This window comes from Lipotes vexillifer, unplaced genomic scaffold (assembly GCF_000442215.2).
Source record: "Lipotes vexillifer unplaced genomic scaffold, Lipotes_vexillifer_v1.1 scaffold200, whole genome shotgun sequence".
Taxonomy (NCBI): Eukaryota; Metazoa; Chordata; class Mammalia; order Artiodactyla; family Lipotidae; genus Lipotes; species Lipotes vexillifer.
Window position 1 is genome coordinate 423,487 of NW_006790475.1, and position 22,528 is coordinate 446,014.

At 41.7% G+C, this 22,528-nt stretch overlaps 1 protein-coding gene across 1 annotated transcript in view; it reads right to left on the minus strand.

Moving 5' to 3' along the window:
* Positions 1-22,528, minus strand: part of HERC2 (HECT and RLD domain containing E3 ubiquitin protein ligase 2) — a 231,524-nt gene that overhangs the window by 22,494 nt on the left and 186,502 nt on the right. Inside the window, 10 exon segments of the mRNA XM_007463762.1 lie at positions 3,441-3,655; positions 9,868-10,066; positions 10,168-10,283; positions 10,686-10,841; positions 11,294-11,419; positions 11,978-12,093; positions 12,178-12,336; positions 12,796-12,927; positions 14,538-14,645; positions 21,879-22,032. Of these exon segments, the coding sequence (XP_007463824.1) occupies positions 3,441-3,655; positions 9,868-10,066; positions 10,168-10,283; positions 10,686-10,841; positions 11,294-11,419; positions 11,978-12,093; positions 12,178-12,336; positions 12,796-12,927; positions 14,538-14,645; positions 21,879-22,032 (1,481 nt within the window).

A 22,528-nucleotide genomic window follows, 5' to 3' on the forward strand; every position in this document is an offset into this window, starting at 1 on the left:
AAAAAATAATTTCATTGAGTAAAAAAATCTAGGCTGACAGTTATTTTTACTTTCAGTATCTCCCACTGTATTCTAGCTTACATTATTTCTTATCAGAAATTCACTATCACCCTTTACCTTTTATTCTGTACATAACTGGTATTATTCCCCCTGGCGCCGCTTTAAAATATTTTGCTCCTTATCAATGGCCTTGAGCAGTTTGATTGTGATGTGCTTTGGTGTAGTTTCCTTCATGTTTCTCTTGCTTAGGGTTCTCTTGAGCTTCTTGAATGTGTGGGTTTATCATTTTCATCAAATTTGAAATTTTTTCAGCCATTACTTCTTCAAAATCCCCATCTTCATCACTTTTGGTAACTCCAATTATGCATGTATTGGGCCGTTTGAGGCTGTCCACAGCTCACTGATACTACGGTCTTTTTATATATATATATTTTCTGTTTCTACTATTATATATTCAAGTTCACTGACCTTTTCTTCTGCAATGTTTAATCTGCCATTAATCCCATGCACTGTATTTTTCATCTTAAACACTGTATTTTTCTTGGACATTGTATTTCTTTAGGACTTTGATCTGGGCATTTAAATATCTTTCAGTCTCTACCTAACATGTTCAAGTTTCTCCTCTAGCTTACTGAAGATAGAACTGTTTCAGTGTTCTTGTCTAGTAATTCTATCACTTATGTCACTTCTGGGTCAGTTTCAATCAAATGACTTTTCTCCTTATATGGGTTGTATTTTCCTTCTCTTTTGTGTGCCTGATAATTTTTTTATAGCTTTATTGAGATAAAACTGACATATAATATTGTGTAAGTTTAAGGTGCACAATATGATTTGATAGATGTATATATTGTGAAATGGTTACTACAATAAGGTTAGTTACCAAATCCTTCACCTCACATGTTTACTTTTGTATGTGTGTAGTAAGAACATTTAAGATGTATGCTCTTAGCAACTTGCATATGTACAATACAGTATTGTTAACTATAGTCACCACGCTGTACATTAAATCCCCGGAACTTACTGATCTCATAACTGGAAGTTTGTACTCTTTTAGCAACATCTCTCCATTTCCTCCACCCCCCAACCCCTGGCAACCACCAATCTGCTCTCTATTTCTATGAGTTCAGCTTTTTTAAGATTCCACATATAAGTGAGATCATAGTTTTTTTTGTCTTTCTCTGACGCATTTCGCTTAGCATAAAGTCCTCGAAGTTCATCCATATTGCTGCAAATGGCAGGATTTCCTTTTTCATGGTTGAATAATACTCACATGCACACACACACACATTTTTCTTTCTCCATTTGTCTGTCAATGAACACTTAGGGGTTGTTTCTTTATCTTGGCTATTGTAAATAATGCTGCAATGAACATGGGGGTGCAGGTATCTTTTTGAAATAGTGGTTTCATTTCCTTTGGCTATATACCCAGAAGTGAGATTACTGGATCATATGTGAATTCCATTTTAAATTGTATTAGAAACTTCCACACTGTTTCGCACAGTGGCTGCACCAATTTACATTCCCACCAAGATTGTACAAGGGCTCCCTTTTCTCCACACCCTCGCAAGTACTTGTTACCTCTTGTCTTCTTGATGATAGCCATTCTATCACTTGTGAGGTGATATCTTATTATGGTTTTGATTTGCATTTCCCTGATGATTTAGTGATCTTGAGCAATTTTTCATGTGCCTGTTGGCCATCTGTATGCCTCTTGGAAAAATGCTTATTCAGGTCCTTTGCCCATTTGCTAATTGGGTTATTTGGTTTTTGTTTGCTATTAAGTTGTATGAGTTTCTTATGTATTCTGGATCTTAACCCCCAATCAGTTATAAGATTTGCAAATATTTTCTCTCATTCCATAGTTTGCCTTTTCACTGTGTTGTTTCTTTTGCTGTGAAGAAGCTTTTTAGTTTGATGGAGTCCCACTTGTTTATTTTTGCCTTTGTTGCTTGTGCTTTTGCTGTCATAGCCAAAAAATCATTGCCAAGACCAATGTCAAAGAGCTTTTTCCCTATGTCTTCTTCTAGGAGTTTTATCATTTCAGGTCTTATAACCAAGTCTTTAATCCATTTTGAGCTAATTTTTGTAAGTGGTGTAAGAGAGTGGTCCAATTTCATTCTTTTGCATTTGAATATCCAATTTTCTCAACACTACTGAAGAGACATGTGCCTGATAATTTCTGACTGGATGAACAACATTGTGAATATTATCTTGCTGGGTGCTTGATATGTTTGTATCCATAAAAACATTCTTGAGCTTTGATCTCTACAACATGGTTAAGTTACCTGTAAACAGTTTAATCCTTTCAGGTCTTGCTTTTTAGCTTTGTTGGTGGGATCAGAACAACACTTAGTCTATGGTTAACTTCTTTCCCCTCTGTTGTGCACCATCACTCTTAGTCCTCTACTCAGTGCCCTGTGAATTATGAGGTTTTGGGAGTAGGCATATCCTCTGCCCTCTGTGAGCTCTGGGAATGTTCCTCCTAATCTTTTTAGGTGGTCTGTTCCTTGGCCTCTCAGATATTCTCCTCACACATGACTGTCAGTATTCACCTCTGGAGAATCACTGACCATACTTTACTTCCTGTTATCCAATGTCTTTAGGGCCGCTGTTTCATATATTTTGTCTGGTGCTTTAGTTATTTCAGATGCAAAGGGCCCTGTCATTCCAATTTGGCAGGTAGTTCCCATTACTTTTTTAAAATTTAGTGGGTTTGGTTGCTTTGTTTGAAAAACTATGTCATTTGTGTGTCCCTTTCCCCTACTGCCATTTCCTCTGTATTTAGTGTTTTAGCATCTGCATATTAACAAAATGCCAACTGTGATTCAATGGATGACTCAGGATGAGGGGAAGGGGACTTGGGAAAAAAGGACAAGATGAAGCTCACCATACTTAGTAATCAGAAATCAAAATTCGGAACTGATTTCCCCCCAACAGAGGGGTCATGTAGGCAAGCCTAAATAATGTCACATGAACTTATTTCTGCTAAATGAGTCATTAACATTAACTTTGAATAGATTATTACGAAAATTGTCTTAAAAAACAAACTGCCAATACACCACACAAGCATTAACACAAAGAAGAAGAGGAAAACATAACATTAAAAATGATGTTTTGGGCTTCCCTGGTGGCGCAGTGGCTGAGAATCTGCCTGCCAATGCAGGGGACATGGGTTTGAGCCCTGGTCTGGGAAGATCCCACATGCTGCGGAGCAACTAAGCCCGTGAGCCACAACTACTGAGCCTGCGCGTCTGGAGCCTGTGCTCCACAATGGGAGAGGCCGTGACAGTGCGAGGCCCGCGCACCGTGATGAAGAGTGGCCTTCACTCGCTGCAACTGGAGAAAGCCCTCACACAGAAACGAAGACCCAACACAGCCAAAAATAAATAAATTAATTAAAAAAAAAAAAAATGATGTTTTCACATATTTTCACATAATACCTTCTGTTGCCATGCCCCAACTTCCCATCTTCTGCCTCACCCCACGAGTAAACTTCTCCTTCTGAAGAGAGGGCAAGACAGTGTTTTCCTCCTGAGTTCACAGCTACTTTCTTAATAAACACATGCTGAATGGATTCAAGTAATGTTGGGGTAGATACCGACTCTGTCCCTCCAATTCCTAGTCTGCCGCCTGCACCATACCCAGTGGCATACAGCTAAGAAAAGAAAAAGTAACATAAACATCAGATTTTTATCTAAATATATTTCAGTAAATAATAAACCAATTAGTTCATTTTAATAATTAATAACCTATATTTTAGTAATTAATAAACCAGATCAATGCTCTAGATATTTTTACCACAGAAAAATAAAATTAAAAATCGCAGGAATGTTTAAGACTTTATTTTTGCTTTACCAGATCTCTAAAAATTAAAGAAAACATTATAATTAATAGAAATCCCAAATTCAGAAAATGTATTTTGAAAACATGGTCTTTTCCCTGGAAGCATTTCTATTTCTGTCTAGAATAGCAACTACAATTAGTATCAAGAAAAACAAAAACGATTTAATTAGTTACTATATGCAAATCCTAGATAAATAACACCTACAGAAACACGCATATGAAAATTATACATATACTTAGTACTTCAGCAAGGCAGCATACAAATCACACAGCAGAATATACTACTTTTCTTTCATTCTAAGTGGGTAATTGATTTGGGACATAAAACATCTTTACCATAAAAAAAAAAATCAAGATTGCCATTTCCAGATGCATGTCAAACACCCCTCCTATAACAATTTAAATGCTGTTTCACATTGTTTCAAATGCTCTGCTGCATTGACACAACAGTAAGGAAACTTCAAGGACTAAAACAGGAAGTGAAACCAAGAATTCAGATGGATAAATGAACCCAAAGTCAGCCTCCCCTGGGAAGGTTTTAAGGCTCTCGAGTGCACCGGGTGTGGGCAGTGAGGCGCCAAGCCTAAAGGGAGACTCTGTAGAAAGGAGAGGCTCTGAAGCGCTTCCCCTCACTCAGACTGTGAATGAGAACTAAGAAGAAAACAGAGTTGCCTTTCTCAAAACTTAGGACTGAATGAGAGGGTGGAAAATCTCTCCTGAGAATTCATAACTACAAAAGCTGGTCCTTGAGTTGGTTTTCAGTCTGAATTAATGCTACCTATAGTCTAAATTCCATAGGTAGAGAATTTAATTTACAATGGCTTAAAGTTAGTAGTACCCAGGGTCACCAATTCTTGTTTGATTAGTGACTTCAAACTAGGCCTCTGACACCACAAACTTCTTAACCAGCACAGGCAGGAGATAACACTATGAAGAAGTGAAAATGTGCTGCCTTCTTCTTTTACTTTCTCTTCATTTAGATACTGCCTGATCCCTCCTCAGTCTTCTGTCTGGAACTACTCCTCTCAGACACCTTTCATGGAGCTATTTCCCAGCAGTTTTCCACGCTTCAAAATCGCCCCATCCGGGCTTCCCCGGTGGCGCAGTGGTTGAGAGTCCGCCTGCCGACGCAGGGGACACGGGTTCATGCCCTGGTCCGGGAAGATCCCACGTGTCGCGGAGCCGCTGGGCCCGTGAGCCATGGCCGCTGAGCCTGCGCGTCCGGAGCCTGTGCTCCGCAACGGGAGAGGCCGCAGCACTGAGAGGCCCGCGTACCCGCAAAATGAGAGCTCTCATAATTAATAAACAGCTGTCATATTGGTACTAATGAGAGAATCAAATTGAAAGGAAAAGAAGAGAATAGTGGCTAGCCTTAGGGAACCCTTATTCAGATGAAAAAACAGAAATTAGACTTAAAACAAAGATCCAAGGCACGCACACCCGAACAAAAAAAAAAAAAAAATCGCCCCATCCTATCAGAACTTTATTGTTCAGAGTCCCATTTCTGTGAGATACTTAGCTTTCTAAGCTGTCAATAGATTCTGATACTTTAGGATATCATCTTTTAAAATGTGTCCATTAAATGCATGGACCCTGTAATAAAATACCTTAGCTGAGAGAAATCAAAAACAAAACAAAATGAAACATAAAGAAAACAAACAAAAAGTACGCCTCAAAGAATTTCTACATCAAATTTTCCAAGGAAAATGGTCAGCTCATAGTTTTAAAAATTCCCATTATCTAAAAGGAAGGAAGGCACCATGAGAGAGAGTCAGAAGAAAAAAAGCCCAATATTATGTTTAAAGAAATAAAAGCTTGAAAGTATCCCCAAGGAATGAGACCAGAAGGTAACCCAAAGCAGAACTTCCAGAAATTAAAAAAACATAGTTGAAACAAAAAACCCAGAAGTATTAAACAGATTATAAACAGGTACAGAAATCAGACAACTAGAAAATGGATCTAAGGAAATTATCCAGCATATGGCACAGAAATACAAAGAGAAGAGGAAACAGAAAAGAAGAGAGAATTTGGGATAGACCTCCTCACCTGAACGTCGATCAGAACTCAGAGTTTCAGGTACAGATCATACAGAGAATACGGGAGAGGCAATATTTGAAAAAATAATGTCTGAGAATTTACCAGAGTTGTTAAAATGCCACTTCTCAGAGCCAGGAAGCCCGCCCCTCATCCCTCACCACCTGGCAGAAACAAAACAACACAGAAAAGGGCAGGAAAAGTAAAAAGAAATTGACATCTAAATATATTCTAGTGAAACTGTAGATCACTAAAAAAAGACCCTGAAAGCAGCTACAAAGAAAAGATTTATTACCTTCATTTGGGTAAAAATTAATCTGACTGCTGACATCGCCATTAGCAACAAGGAATGCCAAAAACCAGAAAAATAAAACCTTTAATAGGCTGACTGAAAATAATGGTCAACTGAAAGTGTTATACTCTACAACAGGGCTTGGCAAATCAGGCCTACCACCTGATTTTGCCACACCCATTCATTTACATATTCTCCACAAGCTGCTTTCATAATTGCAACAGAGACCAGACTATATGATTCCCATAGCCAAAAATACTATTCTTTACCTAGAAAAAGGACAAAGCTAAGATATTTTTAAATAAGCAACAAAAAAAATCAGGAGATTAACCAACAGTAGACCCTCACAAAAGGAAACTGAAAATATACGCTTAAAGTAGAAGAAAAATGACTGCAGATATAAGCTCTGAGACATATGAAATAATTGGTGACCAAAGATGTGTATAACATTTGGGTAAATCCAGAAAACACACGGTCTATATAAAACAACAATAATAATAATGCCTATCATTTGGGGAACAGGTTAGTGCCAAAACACAGGATAACAAAGGATCAATCAGCCTTTTTAATTTGAGAGGAGTATAGAAATACTAATTAACTTTAGATTTTAAATATACATGTTAAAATCACCAGGGAACAACTGAACGACAGAATTCTCCAGAAAACAGAAAAAGAGAGCTGCACTTCAACCCTTGCTATGAGCCTAGCACGACCTTGATACTTTTGGCGGGCGGCCTCTGACGTGGTTCCCAAGAGTTCCTGCTTGCAGGGATTCCCGCCCCTATGTAATCCCTTCTTGGATGTGGGCTAGACCTAATGACTCTCTTCTAATGGACAGAATACAGCAACAGGGATGGAGTGTCACTTCTGGATTAGCTCACACAAGACTGACTTCTGTCTTGCTCTCACGCTCTCCTGCCCTCTCCCTTGCTCTCTCTGATGAAGCCAGCTGCCACGTAGTGAGATAGCAAAGAGCTGAGGGCAACCTTAGCCAACAGGTCATGGGGAGCTAAATTTTCCTCAGGCCAGCCTTGCAGCAACTGCAGCCTGATGAGAGATTCTGGGCTGGAGGCCCAAGCTAAGCCACCCAGGGAAACTGTGAAATAATAAATGTGTATTGTTTTACGCCAACTGTTGTAAGTTAAACAGATAACTAATATATTGGGTTGGCCAAAAGGTTCTATCGTTTCTTTCCGTAAGATGGCTCTAGTAGGGCTTAGCTGTCTTTAACTTCATTTGAAACAATTTTGTTAGACTGTATTGGGACAGCTGTCATTATCAGTGTGCATTAAAAAAAAAAAAAAAACAACATCAAAATTGGTGAATTTTTGTGTAGCCATTCTAATACTGAAGATATAGGGGGGAAAAAGCAACATTTTTGGCACATTATGCTTTATTATTTCAAGAAAGGTAAAAACACAACTGAAATGCAAAAAAAGATTTGTGCCTGGAAAATGCAAAAAAAAATTTGTGCACAACATTTGTGCATGTTGCTAATTTGTGTATGGAAAAGGTGCTGTGAATGACTGAACATGTCAAAAGTGGTTTGCAAAGTTTCATGCTGGAGATTTCCTGCTGGATGATGCTCCACGGTCGGGTAGACCAGTTGAAGTTGACAGCAATCAAATCAAGACATTCATTGAAAACAATCAACATTGTACCACATAGGAGATAGCCGACACACTCAAAATATCCAAAACAAGCACTGAAAATCATTTGCAGCAGCTTGGCTATGTTAATCACTTTGTTGTTTGAGTTCCACATTAGTTAAGAAAAAAAACCTTTTTGACCGTATTTCCGCATGTGATTCTCTACTGAAATGTAAAAAAAAGTTCTGTTTTTAAAACAAATTGTGTTGGGTGATGAAAAGTGGATACTGTACAATAATGTGGAATGGAAGAGATGGTGGGGCAAGTGAAATGAAGCACCACCAACCACACCAAGGGCCGGTCTTCATCCAAAGAAGGTGATGTTGTGTATATGGTGGGACTGGAAGAGAGTTCTCTATTATGAGCTCCTTCTGGAAAATCAAACGATCAATTCTAACAAGTACCACTCCCAATTAGACCAACTGACAGCAGGACTCAACAAAAAGCGTCCAGAATTAGTCAACAGAAAACGCATAATCTTCTATCAGGATAACCTAAGACCACGTTTCTTTGATGACCAGGCAAAAACTGTTACAGCTTGGCTGGGAAGTTCTGATTCATTTACCGTATCCACCAGACATTGCACCTTCAGATTTCCATTTATTTTGGTTTTTACAAAATTCTCTTAATGGAAAAAATGTCAATTCCCTGAATACTGTAAGACACCTGGAACAGTTCTTTGCTCAAAAAGGTAAAAAGTTTTGGGAAGGCAGAATCATGAAGTTGCTCAAAAAATGGCAGAAGGCAGTGGAATAAAACAGTGAATACGTTGTTCAATAAAGTTCTTTGTGAAAATGAAAAATGTGTCTCTTATTTTTAACCTAAAAACCGAAAGAACTTTTTGGCCAACCCAATAGTACCATAACCAGACATGGAGTGGGTAAGACAAGAATATGATGATGATTGCACTCATGATCCTGGATCTCCCCCAAATCCCAAACACAAACCAAAAAAATATAAAACAGAACCTGACCAAGTAAGGTTTTTCCAAAGAATGCAAGACTATCTGATATAAGGAAAACTATTCATCCAGTTCACGATATTAATCCACTAAAGGAGAAAACCGTCTCTTTGATTATTTTTTAAACATAGGAAGAATGTTTGACGAAAGTCAGTACCTATTCCTAAATAGAAAAAAGAAGGGAACTTCCTTAATCTGATACAGGGCATCTACCAAAACCCCACAGTAAGTGTGTGAAGGATTCCATCACAGTGTTTCCTTTGCAGCCTGGATCAAGCCAAGAATAGGCCCATCACCACCCCTGTTCGATACTGTACTGCAGCGCCCACCAGCCTGATGAGCTTCATTTCTCCCTTGCACAGGAGGAAAGTAAAAGTAAAAGACAGGTGAACTGGAAAGGAAGGAACAAAATTTATTTACAGAACATGGCTTTATAAAGAAGATACACAACAGTTTGAGATGCTAAGAAAGAAAAAAGTATAATAAGGTCACTAGACATAATGTCAGTATATAAATACTAACGATTTCCATGTATCAGTAGCAATTAATTTTTTAAAAGATAGCATTATGGGGCTTCCCTGGTGGCGCAGTGGTTGAGTGTCTGCCTGCCGATGCAGGGGACACGGGTTCGTGCCCCGGTCCGGGAAGATCCCACATGCCGCGGAGCGGCTGGGCCCGTGAGCCATGGCCGCTGAGCCTCCGCGTCCAGAGCCTGTGCTCCGCAACGGGAGAGGCCACAACAGTGAGAGGCCCGCGTACGGCAAAAAAAAAAAAAGATAGCATTATGATAGCAAACAAAAAGGAATACATACGTTTAACGAACTGATATGCAAACAATTATAACACGCTTTTTTATGTATGCTGCATCTCAAAATAAAAAATTCTAAAACCACAGGACACATTAAAGATTATACAGAGATACTTTAGAACGATAACTGCTTCCAGCACACCATAAGCACTGTGTACATAATCTTGAGATACTGTTTTAGCACAGAATCGTTATACATGCTGTGAACCAAACAAATGCCCTCCAGCCACAGCTGTCTCAGTTTCAGTGTCAGTATGACACAGGAAATGCACCTTCTTACCTTCCCATCAGCTGTCACTGCAAAGAGCGTCTGCTCTCCTCCAATTAACTGCACGGGTCTGAGAGCTGCAAGGGCTTCACATGGAGTGGGGACTTTAACTTTTGCACCTTCGATGCCCCCAAGCTGACCCCTATGATTATGACCCCAACCATAAATTGTTCCACTGCCGCCAGCAGAAAGAGTCCAGTCATCTGGTCGCCTGTAACAAACATTAAGAGAACAATTGACATGGGAAAGAACTGCACGTGAAGCACCATTCTCTCACAGACAACGGTATTTCTTGTTTCTGATATAGGACACCTGTTCATCCACTGCACAAGCTGTTCATCTTGCTCTCTTCTAAAAACGCCGTGGCTCTCATGGAGAACATCCATGTTTTCGCCGTCTGCCATTAATTCACGAATTTTCTTAGCCACCTGGACAACATTATTATGAGATTATACATCAAACACTCATCTCTCATGAATAAAACAAATAATACTAAGGTAAGAAGACAGGAGAGGAAGTCTCCCCACCCAAGAATATGAGGGAACGCCAACATCAACATTGTGACTTTACAGTTAATAAGTAAAATCAACATGATTATATCACGTTGAAGATATTTTAAAATGTCTAGACAGTATCATTATATCTTTACTAAAAATAAACTTTAACTGAAATTTACAGTATCAGATTATTCATTTTCACCTATGTGCTTTTTTCTTTATGATATTCCTTGGCAAGAGAAGTGTTACTGTGTCTCATAATACTGGCATCTTTTTACACTATAAAGAAAACATTGTGTATCCCAAAAGTGGTTCCAAAATAACTTGCAATACCTCATCGAGAAACAGACGGGGCAGTGGTGTTCTCTTGTCCAGGGCCACAGCAACACGGGAGGCCATGCAGTACCTTCGGAACCAAGCCCACTTGTGCGTCTCAGCACAGCAAGGGAGGGTGTCTAATTCCAGGTCACAAGCAAGAGCTACTAGTACCTGCAGCCACCACAAATTAACAACACAGGGACACTTAGAGACACGGCTAACATTCCACTTCACCAACACTGCCTGCCAAAGACAGCCCCCACGCAGGCTCCCCGTGGGTCCTCCTTCAGAATTCCTCATGCCAGGCTGACTGCCACGTGCCCAGCAAGGGTCTTTGCATCACCAGTGATGTGGATTATTCCTACCCAGTTACTAGCAATGCACCTGACAACAGGACCTCAGATCAGACCACAGCTACAACACTTGCCACCTAAATCAAGGCATCTGAAAGCACACTGATACTTAAAGTACAAGGGCTTAGATCACACAGTTACTCCTGAAAATTTTTCATATTCAACTTCAGCTATAGCTACACCTGTCCTCGGGGATGCCTGATACTTGATGCACGGCACTTGATGGCTCTCTGCGGCTCTCTCATCACTTCAGAACAAGTCAAGTATTACCTTGAAGAATGGGCTGTGGAGCAGCTGTTTGCCACCTCTCACGACAGGATCTTCATATTCAAACTGCCTTTGCAAAGCTTCTGGAAGGCCTTTCACCAGAGCAGCAAGAGCACTGCCTGAAAAACTCTTCAGAAAACAAGCAAATTATAACCTATCCCAGGAAACCGAATGCAGGGGAGTCGAGTGTTTTGTTCCTGTGAGTCAAATGTTTTATTACATTGATACTGTTCTCCCCTAAAACATGTGATTGAGACTTTCAAATAGGAAAAAATCTAAAAGGACATGATGAACACGAAAATAAAAAAGAACATGAAAATTCACCTCAGAATGTTTGGTCTTAATTTCAGCACAGCAACTCCCAGGGAACCAGAAAGGAACTTTCTGGCCTACAAACCTCCATCTCCAACATGGTTAAGATCAAGAATTCTTTTCATAGTAACTATTTCATCCAGCAAAACAAAGTGGGTGTGGTGAGTCAGACTCATAAAGTCCAACAGACAATCCTATTCTCACAGCCACTGACATAGGGCTGTTCTTAAAATCAAAGCCCAGCCTGAACTCAATATAGTAGCAATATAAGGGAGTCTGGATGCCAAAAAAGCTGTCTATTCCTGTGTGAAACTTCCCAACTCTTCTCAGTGATTTAGAAGTTTACATTAGAAACTGTAATGTGATGTTTCATACCAAAGCTCTCGTTTCCCCATCATCTCCAAGTAGCCTGTTTATGTTAATTGATTGCCCAAATTCAGTTGTAAGAAGCTTCCTTAATCTTTGAAGGGCCCACATTCTGTGACTGGCAGCTGAAATGAGAAGGCAGAAAATGTCAGAGGATGACCATTTTTCTCACGGAGTGAGACAGACCTGACAACGGAGGTGCCATTTACCTAAGGCACTCAGCTGTGCGCACGCTGCCAGAGAGGCTGCAAGGCGGGGGATGATGCTTCTGTTTGAGGCAAGGTTGAGACGGAAGTCCAACAGACAGGTTACTAAGTCCATGGATGGACAGGAGAGGACACAGCGATCAGAAAGGAGGTCTTTAGGGCCTGAAAAAAGAGCACTATAAATGTCCCCTTGCTGGACAGGGCGAGAGCTACCCCACAAGTAGACTTGGACAGATTCAACCAACAATGAGTGGGCCCCATCCCCCTGGATGCCACGGTTAGAGGGGCGCCCAGGGTGCTGCCACTGTCTTGCAGCATAGTTATGTTACAGAACATAACTATGTTCTGTACACTGACATTTTACCTGAAAAATCAAATGGCTTAAGAACTGCAACGAGCAACAGCTGGGAAACTTTGGGTGAGGATGGAGGGCTAACGCCCAATAGGCAGACAGCAGAAGCAGCTCACTGCAGTTCTGATCTTTGCCACGGCGGGCCCTTGGGCAGTGCTGTCTCCCAGCACCACAGGAGAAGGTGGACCACAAAGTACTAAATGAACACAACATGTGTGTTTCCCTCGTGTGGGTCATCAAGCCTTGGTGGCCATAAGCCTCCTCCTCACCTGCAGCTGGCATGATGGGGTAGACGGTGAAGCGCCAGCCCCATCCATTCACAGACCCATCACTGATGAACTTCCACTTCAACTCATCCCCCGGGATGCGCAGCTCGCTGGACCAGTCAGACCACTCCCGGCCTGGAGGACAAAAGCACACTGGGGTTGGGTTCACCTGTCATCAGATCAACATCAACTTCTTTAGATACAAAGCAAAGTCATTCACACCATGTCTGAAGAATAGCTGGCTCCTCCAGCCCACTCCCCATGCGCCTTCACACCATGCCCTTCGACTCACACTGTAGCAAGCAGTTGGGAAGTGGAGGGCAGGCAGGCACTGCTCCAACAGAGACGCTCACACACAACCACGATGCCGTGTGAGAGGCCCGCAGAGACAGCCCGTGCTCACACCCACGGTCGGGGCCGCAGGGAGGTCTCTTGGGGAAGGTCTGATATAATGGTTTTTACCCAGGCAACAAAACAGAAAAGCCCCGGTCTTCCCCAAAGGGGGTGCAAATGCTCAAAGGCACAGGGGGCACCCCTGCGGCACAGGGGCAGCTCAGCAAGGAAGAGCCACCCTCAAGGGAGAGTGGAGCAGCCCGGCCAGAGCCCGGGGCCTGGGGTGCCACGGAGAGGAGCTAGAGAGACAGGCGTGTGGCGTGCTACCCCAGCCAGGCTTCTACTTCGAAGCGCCATCGGTCAGCGGCGTGGCGGCAGTCTGGAAGGAATCTTGTTGGAAGCACAGAAACCGGGGGAACATCTCACAACACTACTGAAAAATACATCGACATTTGTCAAACTGCCAGAAAAAAAATCCATGCTCAACTGTGACACCACTTCATCCGAAGTAACGTCTTGTAAGTAAAATTCTACTGGGTCACAGCCAGGCCCATTGTTTACATTCGGTCTGTGGCTGCCTTCGCTACAAAGGCAGAGGTGAGTAGTTATGTCAGGAAACGTCTGCTGACCCCTGCTCCAGGTGAAGGATAAAGAAGTCTGAAGAGATCTACGCGTGCGCGCGCGCGCGCACACACACACACACACACACACACACACACAGGAAACGTCTGCTGACCCCTGCTCCAGGTGAAGGATAAAGAAGTCTGAAGAGATCTACGCGTGCGCGCGCGCGCGCACACACACACACACACACACACACACACACACACCCGCACTGATGATTCTAAAAAGCCCAGTGAAGAGCATGTAACAAGACCCTAGACAGAGTGATTTGCTCTTGCTCAGCCTCACGTTGAGCATGAGGTCGCTCAACCTCCTGAAGCACATCAGCAGAGCAGAGAGAGGCCCAAAGGAGACACCTCTTGCCCACTCCAGTGCTGTCCACCACACGCACAGAACACTTCCTCCGTGTGCAACCCAAGTCCTCACTGCAATCAATTAAAACCCAAAAGCCTTTAAAGCCTTGTAGTATGTCAACATTTACCTGGCACGAGCCCGGCACTACCACTGTCTGGCTGAGACTGGGCCCCAGACGGCCTGTGCTCCCAACAAGGACCCGTGCTCACACTAGTCACCCAATAATCCCACCCATCAGTGGTTGGGGTAAACGTCACTTGAATAATTATCTTACTGAAAGGACTGGGAAGAGGCAGATAAAACCTACTGCATTTTGCAGCTGGATCACTTATGGTCCCTTCCTTAGGTCTTACATGAGAACGAAGCAGTAGTAATGTTCTGTTTAGTAATGCTAATGGTTCAGTTCTACAAAGCAAGCTCAACTGGCTTCCCACCTGACCGCACGGAGACAATCCTGTTGACGCCGTCCATGACTGTGAGAGGGTCGTGGCGCCTCTCTGTGGAGCACTGCCGGTCAAACTCCACCCTGAGTCCTTCTGCGCCTGGAGGACAAGCGAGCACAAAACACAAAGTAACAACTCCCACTCAACATACCACAGACAAGGCCAAAAGCCACACAGAAGCAGTGAGACTAAAATGATGTGTAACAGCTAATGAAAAGCAAAAACTCAGGAAGAACTAACCTCAAAAAATAAGAACCTAAGACTGAGCACCCCTCTCTCCCACCCTGCCTCCCACAAAAGAATTCACCTGTGATGGAAACGCCAGAAGACATTCTCACTTGGCCAACTGGTTTTGTGGTCTCACTTCTGGGCACATTTTCATGCTGCAGCCCCAGCTATGAGACCATGCTTTATTATCCCGCCCACCCCCATATTTAAAAAGCCATATAAAATCACATGCATCAAGCATTTAGCATTAGATCTAGAGTCTTCTCTGGGACAAATTAGCTTACAAAAGAATCAGTAAAGGGTTGGACTGGGTTATGGTAGAGGGAAGAGTGTGGCAAAATAACTATAAAACCACTCAAAATGATAAAGAAAAACAGTGATTCCAAGGCTCTTCAAATCAATTAATGGCAAGCAACAAATTGAGAAGTGATTATTTATGGAAAAACCTGCCAGACTTGGGTAGGGACAGTGAAAGCCTGTGGTGTCCTCGCCTGGGGCTGCTCTACGCAAGCTGGGGCACAGCTCTACCAGGGTGGGACTCTACCTCCTGGGGCTTTATGCTCACTGTGTAGAGCAGGGGAAGTGCCCGGGCAGAGATTCTGGAAGTCAGAGAGTAAGGAGGGCAACTGAGGACACACAGAAAAGCTTGCATCTTTGCTGGCCCGGGGACGGGCGTGTGGCTGGGGGGGTGCCAGACCTGAGAACTAGCCAGAACTCTAACAGGAAGATCCTGGAAGTCAGAGAGCAAAGAAGGGCTCAGTGAGGACATCATGGAGGCCTGGATGACGTGAGGCACGTGTACTCAGGAAAACGGTAAGAGTAGGGCGCACACACACACGCACAGGGAAGACTGCCAAAACACTGACTTCCATGCCCTCCTTGCTCCCACCCACACAGAGATCCACCCGCAGAAGGGAACTCAGCAGGCTTGAGCACCAAACCAAGCAGACATAGAGCAAACCCTAGAAGTCAGGCTAGAAAACAAAAATCAAAACAGAAAAATGAGCAGGGACCCCAGTGGATATGTGATGTGGGGGAGAGATTTCAGAGAGTAATTCCAGGCATGTTACAAAACAAACACACAAAACAACCAAAGAAACCCAGTGACAATTACAAATCTTAAAAAGAAAGTCAGAATCCAGGTGACACAATACAATCTAAAATGTCCGGTTTTCAATAAAAAATAATGGGATATGCAAAAACACTGAAAAGTGTGAGCCATACTCAGGAAGAAAATCAGGCAACAGAAACTGACCCCAATGGCCAGATGCTGCACTGAGTAGAACACAACTTCAAAGCAGTTGTAATAAATATGTTCAAAGAGTTCAAGAAAACCAGAGAAAACATGATCACAAAAGAAAATATGATAACAATGACTCGAAGAAAAAAGTACTAAGAGGAATTCTGGGGGTGAAAAAAGTACAATGACCTAAATGAAACATTCACCAGCTGGACAAAACAGCAGATTTGAAATGGCAGGAAAAAAAGAATCATTAAACAACTTGAAGACTGTGTAATTTCTATTACTCTAACTGGAGAACAGAAGAAAAAAGTTTGAAGATAAATAAAGTCTCATAAACCTGGGAGACAACATCAAGCATACAAACATATGCATAATGGGAATCCCACCCCCCAAAAAAGAGGGAAGAGGTTAACGGGGGGCAGAAAAAGTACTTGAACAGAGATAGCCCCAAATCTCCAGTCTGATGAAAAACATTGATCCACAGTTGCAAAAATTAATAACCCCAAGCAGGAAAACACAAAGAGATCCCCACCCAGACACATTATACTGAAACTGTTGAAAATTAAAGACAAGGAGAAAATCATGAAAGCAAGAGAAAAAGACACATAACATATAGGGGTACAAAATACAGTTATCTTGGACTTCTCTTGAGAAACAATGAACACAAGAACCCAGTGGGATGACAAATTTAAAGTGATATGAGAGAAAAATGCCTATCAACTAAGAATTCTATCTCCAGCAAAACTATCCTTCAAAAGCGAAGGCAAAATAAAAACATTCCCAAATACACACTTACTGAGAGAATCCACTGCCAGCAGACATGATTTAGAAAAACCACTTAAAGTATTTCAGGCTGAAATAAAATGATACTGGAGAGTAACTTGAATCCACAGGAAGAAATAAAGAGCACTAAAAATGGGAAAGACATGGATTGAGAAATAAGGGTTTTTTTCCCCTTTTCTTAATATTTTTACAAGGTGAAAGACTGTATAAAGGAGAGCTTAAGAAACTATAGTCCACAGGAGAAATTTGTCCCACTCACCATTTTTACATAGCCTGTGAGCTAAGAACAGTCTGTACATTTTTTAATAGTTGGAAAAAATTCAAAATAATATTTTGTGACATATGAAAGTTGGCCAATCCCTGACACAATGCGACAATTATTAAATCACATACATGTATTTGTAATACATATAGTTACAAATATGTTGCACAGGTCTGCAACGTATACAGATACAGTATATACAACAATAACAGCAAAAATGAAGGAAGATGAAATAGAACTATAACGAAGCAAAGTTGCTGCATTTTACCAGAACTAAAATATTAACCTGACAGAGACTGTGATAAATTAAAATATGTATTTTAATCCTCAGAGCAAACACCAATAAAAGTGGTTTAAAATCAACAGAGGAATTTAAATGGTACACTAAAGAAAATTTTGTTTAATATAAAACCAAGCACTGAAGGAGGAACAAAAAAGGACACAAGGCACAGAGAACACACACAGCAAAATGGCAGATGTAAATCCAACCACATTGTCTATAACTAACTGTCTTCCTAATCCAGATGTAAATCCAACCCCATCTATAATTACATTATATATGAATGGCCTAAGCATCTCAATCAAAAGGCAAAGACTGTAAGGATGGTCCTTAAATATGTTTCAGGTTTAGGCCATTTGTCTTGCTTTGTACTTGCCATCTGCCTTTTCATACCCATGAAAAAGAAAACCGAAGCAAGGATGCAAACAAATACTACAAACTATAAGGCAAAAAACTGTCTTGAACGACAAGACCTGAAACTGCATTTTAAAGGGGCACAACCCCTTATCTGAGAATATCGCCTATAACAACCAATATGAAAATATATTCTAGTAAAATTACAGAAAGAAAGCACAATTTATAAGGGGGGAAAACAGATGATCATTTTCCCACTTTCACAGGAGAAAAACATATTTAAGGACCAGCAAAGAAGATGACGTGGAGGGGACAGGAGAGAGAGACGGGTAGAGAGGAAGAGAATGTTGTTGGAGAGGTGAACAGGGCTCATGTAAAGTTGCACAGGCCACCATCAAGGGTTTACATCTTATTTTAAGGTTACAGGGGTGTACTGGTGGGTTTTAAGCGGAGTACCAGTATGTTCTGACTCGTTTAAGAGAATCTCTCTAGATGCCACATAAGTAGTTGATTCTGGGGAACAAGTAGGTGAGAAGTAGAAGGTGAGAAGTAGAAGCAGAACATGTCATATACTAGTATATGACATCTAGTATAATAAACCAGGTGAGACTAGATGGTTGGACCCAGAATGATCTGGAGTTGGTGATAAACGACCTAATTTGGAATATATTTTTAAAGTAGAAATGATAGGACTTGCTGGTAGACTGGTTATGAAGTAAAGAGAGAAACAGAAAAGAGGAAGAGGGATACCAGATTTTTGTCTTAGGCAACCGCTGAGTGGAATTATCTTTTGTTTTGTAAATTTCTATGAAAGAGTAAGAGCTCAAAGTTAAAGAAGCTTTGATGAATGCCATCTCATTCTAAAAGTTTAAGAATACTAGTTTCACATAAAAATGATCAGGATAAAAGTATCAAGGTCAGAAATCCAAGAAAGAGGGGATATATGTATATGTATAGCTGATCCATTTTGTAGTACAGTAGAAACTAACACAATGCTGTAAAGCAACTACTCCAATAAAAATTAATTTAAAAAGAGTATCAAGGTCAAATGCAATAAAAAGTTATTGTTATAAAAGAGAGAATAAGAACAGAATAAAATTTCCCTACAAGATGTACCCACAAAACACATGAAAATTATCATCTATTATTTCAAAATAAGCTAAAAGAAATTAGGAAAATGATACAAGATATGAAAGAACAACATAAATTAGAATTAGGACAACCAAAACACTAAATGAGAAAATAGGAATTTTCTCATTTAAATAAAGAATTTTTTTAAAGAATTCAGAAATGAAAATTAAACTAGAAAAGAGCACAGGAGAAAATAAACACAACGAATAATGCTTTGAAACAAACAGAAGGACAAAAGGGAAAAAAAAGAAAGCGATAAAAGGCACTTGAGGGACTTCCCTGGTGGTGCAGTGGTTAAGAATCCGCCTGCCAATGCAGGGAACACGGGTTTGAGCCCTGGTCCAGGAAGATCCCACATGCCGTGGAGCAACTAAGCCCGTGCACGACAACTACTGAGCCTGCACTCTAGATCCCACGAGCCACAACTACTGAGCCTGCACTCTAGATCCCACGAGCCACAACTACTGAGCCTGGGTGTTACAACTATTGAAGCCCACCCACCTAGAGCCCATGCCTTACAATGAGAAGCCACCATAATGAAAAGGCTGTACACCGCAACGAAGAGTAGCCCCCCCGCTCGCCACAACTAGAGAAAGCCCGCGCGCAGCAACGAAGACCCAACGCAGACATAAATTATTTAATTAATTAATTAATTAATTAATCTGTTCCTCCAAAACTGTTTTTAAAAAAAGAAAAAAGAAGCACTTGAGAGGAAGTAGCCAACACTGACTCTAAAACAGCGGTCCCCAACCTTTTTGCACCAGGGACCGGTTTCGTGGAAGACAATTCTTCCACGGCCGGGGGTGGGGATGATGGTTCCCAGCAGATGAAGCTTCGCTTGCTCACCCACCGCTCACCTGCTATGCGCAGTTCCTAAAAGGCCTCAGCCCGGGGACCCCACCCCCATCCCTGGCTCTACACGGCATCCAACACAAGAAAACGACCACATAGCCATGAAAAAGAAAACTGAAGCTAGGATACAAATACTACAAACTGTAATGCAAAAAAACTGTCTTGAAAGACAAGACCTGAAACTACACTTTAAAGGGGCACAACCCCTTATCTGAGAATATCGCCTTGTAACAACCAATATGAAAACATATTCTAGTAAAATTACGGAAAGAAAGCACAATTTATAAGGGGCGGGGGAACAGATTAGTATTTTCCCACTTTCAAAGGAGAAAAACATGCTATCCAAAAAAGCTAACTTTCAAATTTGGGCACAAACTCTTAGAACAAGCTGACCTCAGTCGGGATTGCCGTCCTCTGAGCCCTGATGAGGAACTGATGAGATTATGAGCTTCAGACAATCACAATAAGGAAGGAGACAACTAAAACTAAATGCAAATTAAAAGGAAGGAAGTAGAGTATGTAACAGCTATTATGCTCTGGGATATACAGTATAATCATTTAAATAAAGTTACAACAATGAAGAGAGCAAGAAAAGACATTTGTTAAATATTTTCAGTAAGTATACGCATGTTTGGTAGTATTAGAATTGTATTGTTAGTCTTTTGTGCATGTAATGTGGGATAAAGCAAATAAGTAATTATGAGATATTCTATCATCCCGTGTCTTAGAACCAGGATTTTGGGTATGGAACAAAAGAAACACTGACGTAACAGAAGAGGTTAAGTAGAAACCTTGTAGCTCTGAATTTGGCTCTATCATATCATTATGAACTCAAAAGAAAGTCAGTCAGTCAGTCAGTCTGTCTGACTGTCCACTCATTCATCCTATCTCTGTCCACTGAAAAAATCTAGAAACAGTGATAGCCCAGTGACCTGAAATGCTATCTCCACTAAAAGATACCAGGGCAGATTCCAGGTGGAGGAGAGAAACTACATGACAAGCCTAAATCATCCTGTCATATCAGACTATATGGGAGTCACTGCAAGAGCCAAACTGAAGAGGTTCCCAATGTCTGGAGATGGGATAATTTGAGCTTCAGTAGGATAATAGTCACAATGGATTAAAGCCCATCATATATGTTTAAAACCATGAGTTCATAATGACATAAAAGAAAAAACAGGTAATTCCCTGGCTGTCCAGTGGTTAGGACTTGGAGATTTCACTGCCGTGGGCCTGGGTTCAATCCCTGGTAGGGGAACTAAGATCCCATGAGCCGTGAGGTGCAGCCAAGAAAAAAAAAGAAAAAAGAACTGGTCACCTTTAAAGAATGATAGGTAACCAGTTCATTCTCTTGAAAATGTAAAGAGAAGAAAAGAATCAAGCTTTTATCCTGCCTTTCTTACTCAAACAACAAGCCAAAGGAGAGGAAATGTCCCTATATAGAGTATTCTAGCAAATAAATAAGAAAGCAATGGAACGATTAGAATAGCACCATTTTGCAACCTCTAATGGATTTAATGGCCTCAGGCAATGAGCATCAGTAGCAGCTGCCATCACCAAAGGAGAGACAAGCCGATAGCAGGTGCTTCCAGATGCTGGATCACAAATACCAATGGTCTCTCCAAAGGCTGAACTAACTGGACCTCTGAATCAGGGGAAATCTGCAGAAAGACGGGGCTGGGGGGCAGGTGGAAGTGCAGGAGGAGTGTGCATGTCAAAGGTCCAGGTTCCTCCATAGGTGAATTGTTGAGAAAAAAGGAAAAAACTGTAGGTCAAAAGAAACTTAAAAGATGGAAATTATTAATTAAGAGAGTTAAGATGACAACGCACGCTTGGGTAATAGAAACTGTCCAGAAACACAAGCCAGGACAGTGTTACTTCAGGGGAGGACACAAGGAGGGCTTCTGTGGACAGGCACAAAACCTCTAGACCTGAGTTTTGGTGACTAAGGCATCCATCTAATAAGCATTAAGCTAAACATTTACTTTGCGTGGTTTTCTTTATCATGCTTTGTTTCGGGGCCGGGGGCGGCGGGGGGAGTCGTTTTTCTAGAAAAGGTGGGAAAAGTGATTCTACAGCAATTCCGTAGCTTCTTTTCTATAAAACAATGACGGCTGCTTCTACTGATGCAATTGCAGAAATGAAGCTGTTCTACAGGCAAGGACGCCCCATTTCCTCCCTGGGGCCAGCCCTGAGTACCTGGTATCTTCACTGTACCGCTGGAGGAAGTGTCATCAGTGTAGGGATGGCTACTCTCCACCACCACGGGCTGAGAGGACAGGCGACCACTCTGTGAGTCTGTGGCTACATCCTCCAACTCGGTGACACAGAGCTCCAACAACATATCTGCCACCTGCAGGAGGAAGCGGGGTACAAAGCAGAAGGATGTCAGGATGCCCGCCCAATTCAGATCTTTCCATAGGGACGGGGGCAGAGTGGAGGCCTTGGGAGTTTGAGAAATCTAGTTCAAATTAGGGCTCAGTTTCCTCACCCAGAAAATCAAGACAGCACAGAGCTCGCAGAGGTAGCAGCCAGGAGGTGCCTGACACACCCAAGACACCCAATACATGGCAACTGATGAAATGAAATGCCTGTGATTACAACAGTTTCTCTTTACATCAAGACAAGATTTCTTCTGCCCCAGGAACAAAACTATGAAGCGAAGGAGCAGAAGGGATAAAAAGGACCAAGATCCTAGAAGGCACTGGGCGCCAAGCAGGAGGGAAGCAGGAAGGGAGAGGAACGACCAAGCTGTCCAGGTTGAACAGCAGCAGACAGCATCTGAAATGAGGGCTACAAATATGAAGACAACTGGGGGTGTCTCTTGACCCAAGACGTTTAGGGTCAGC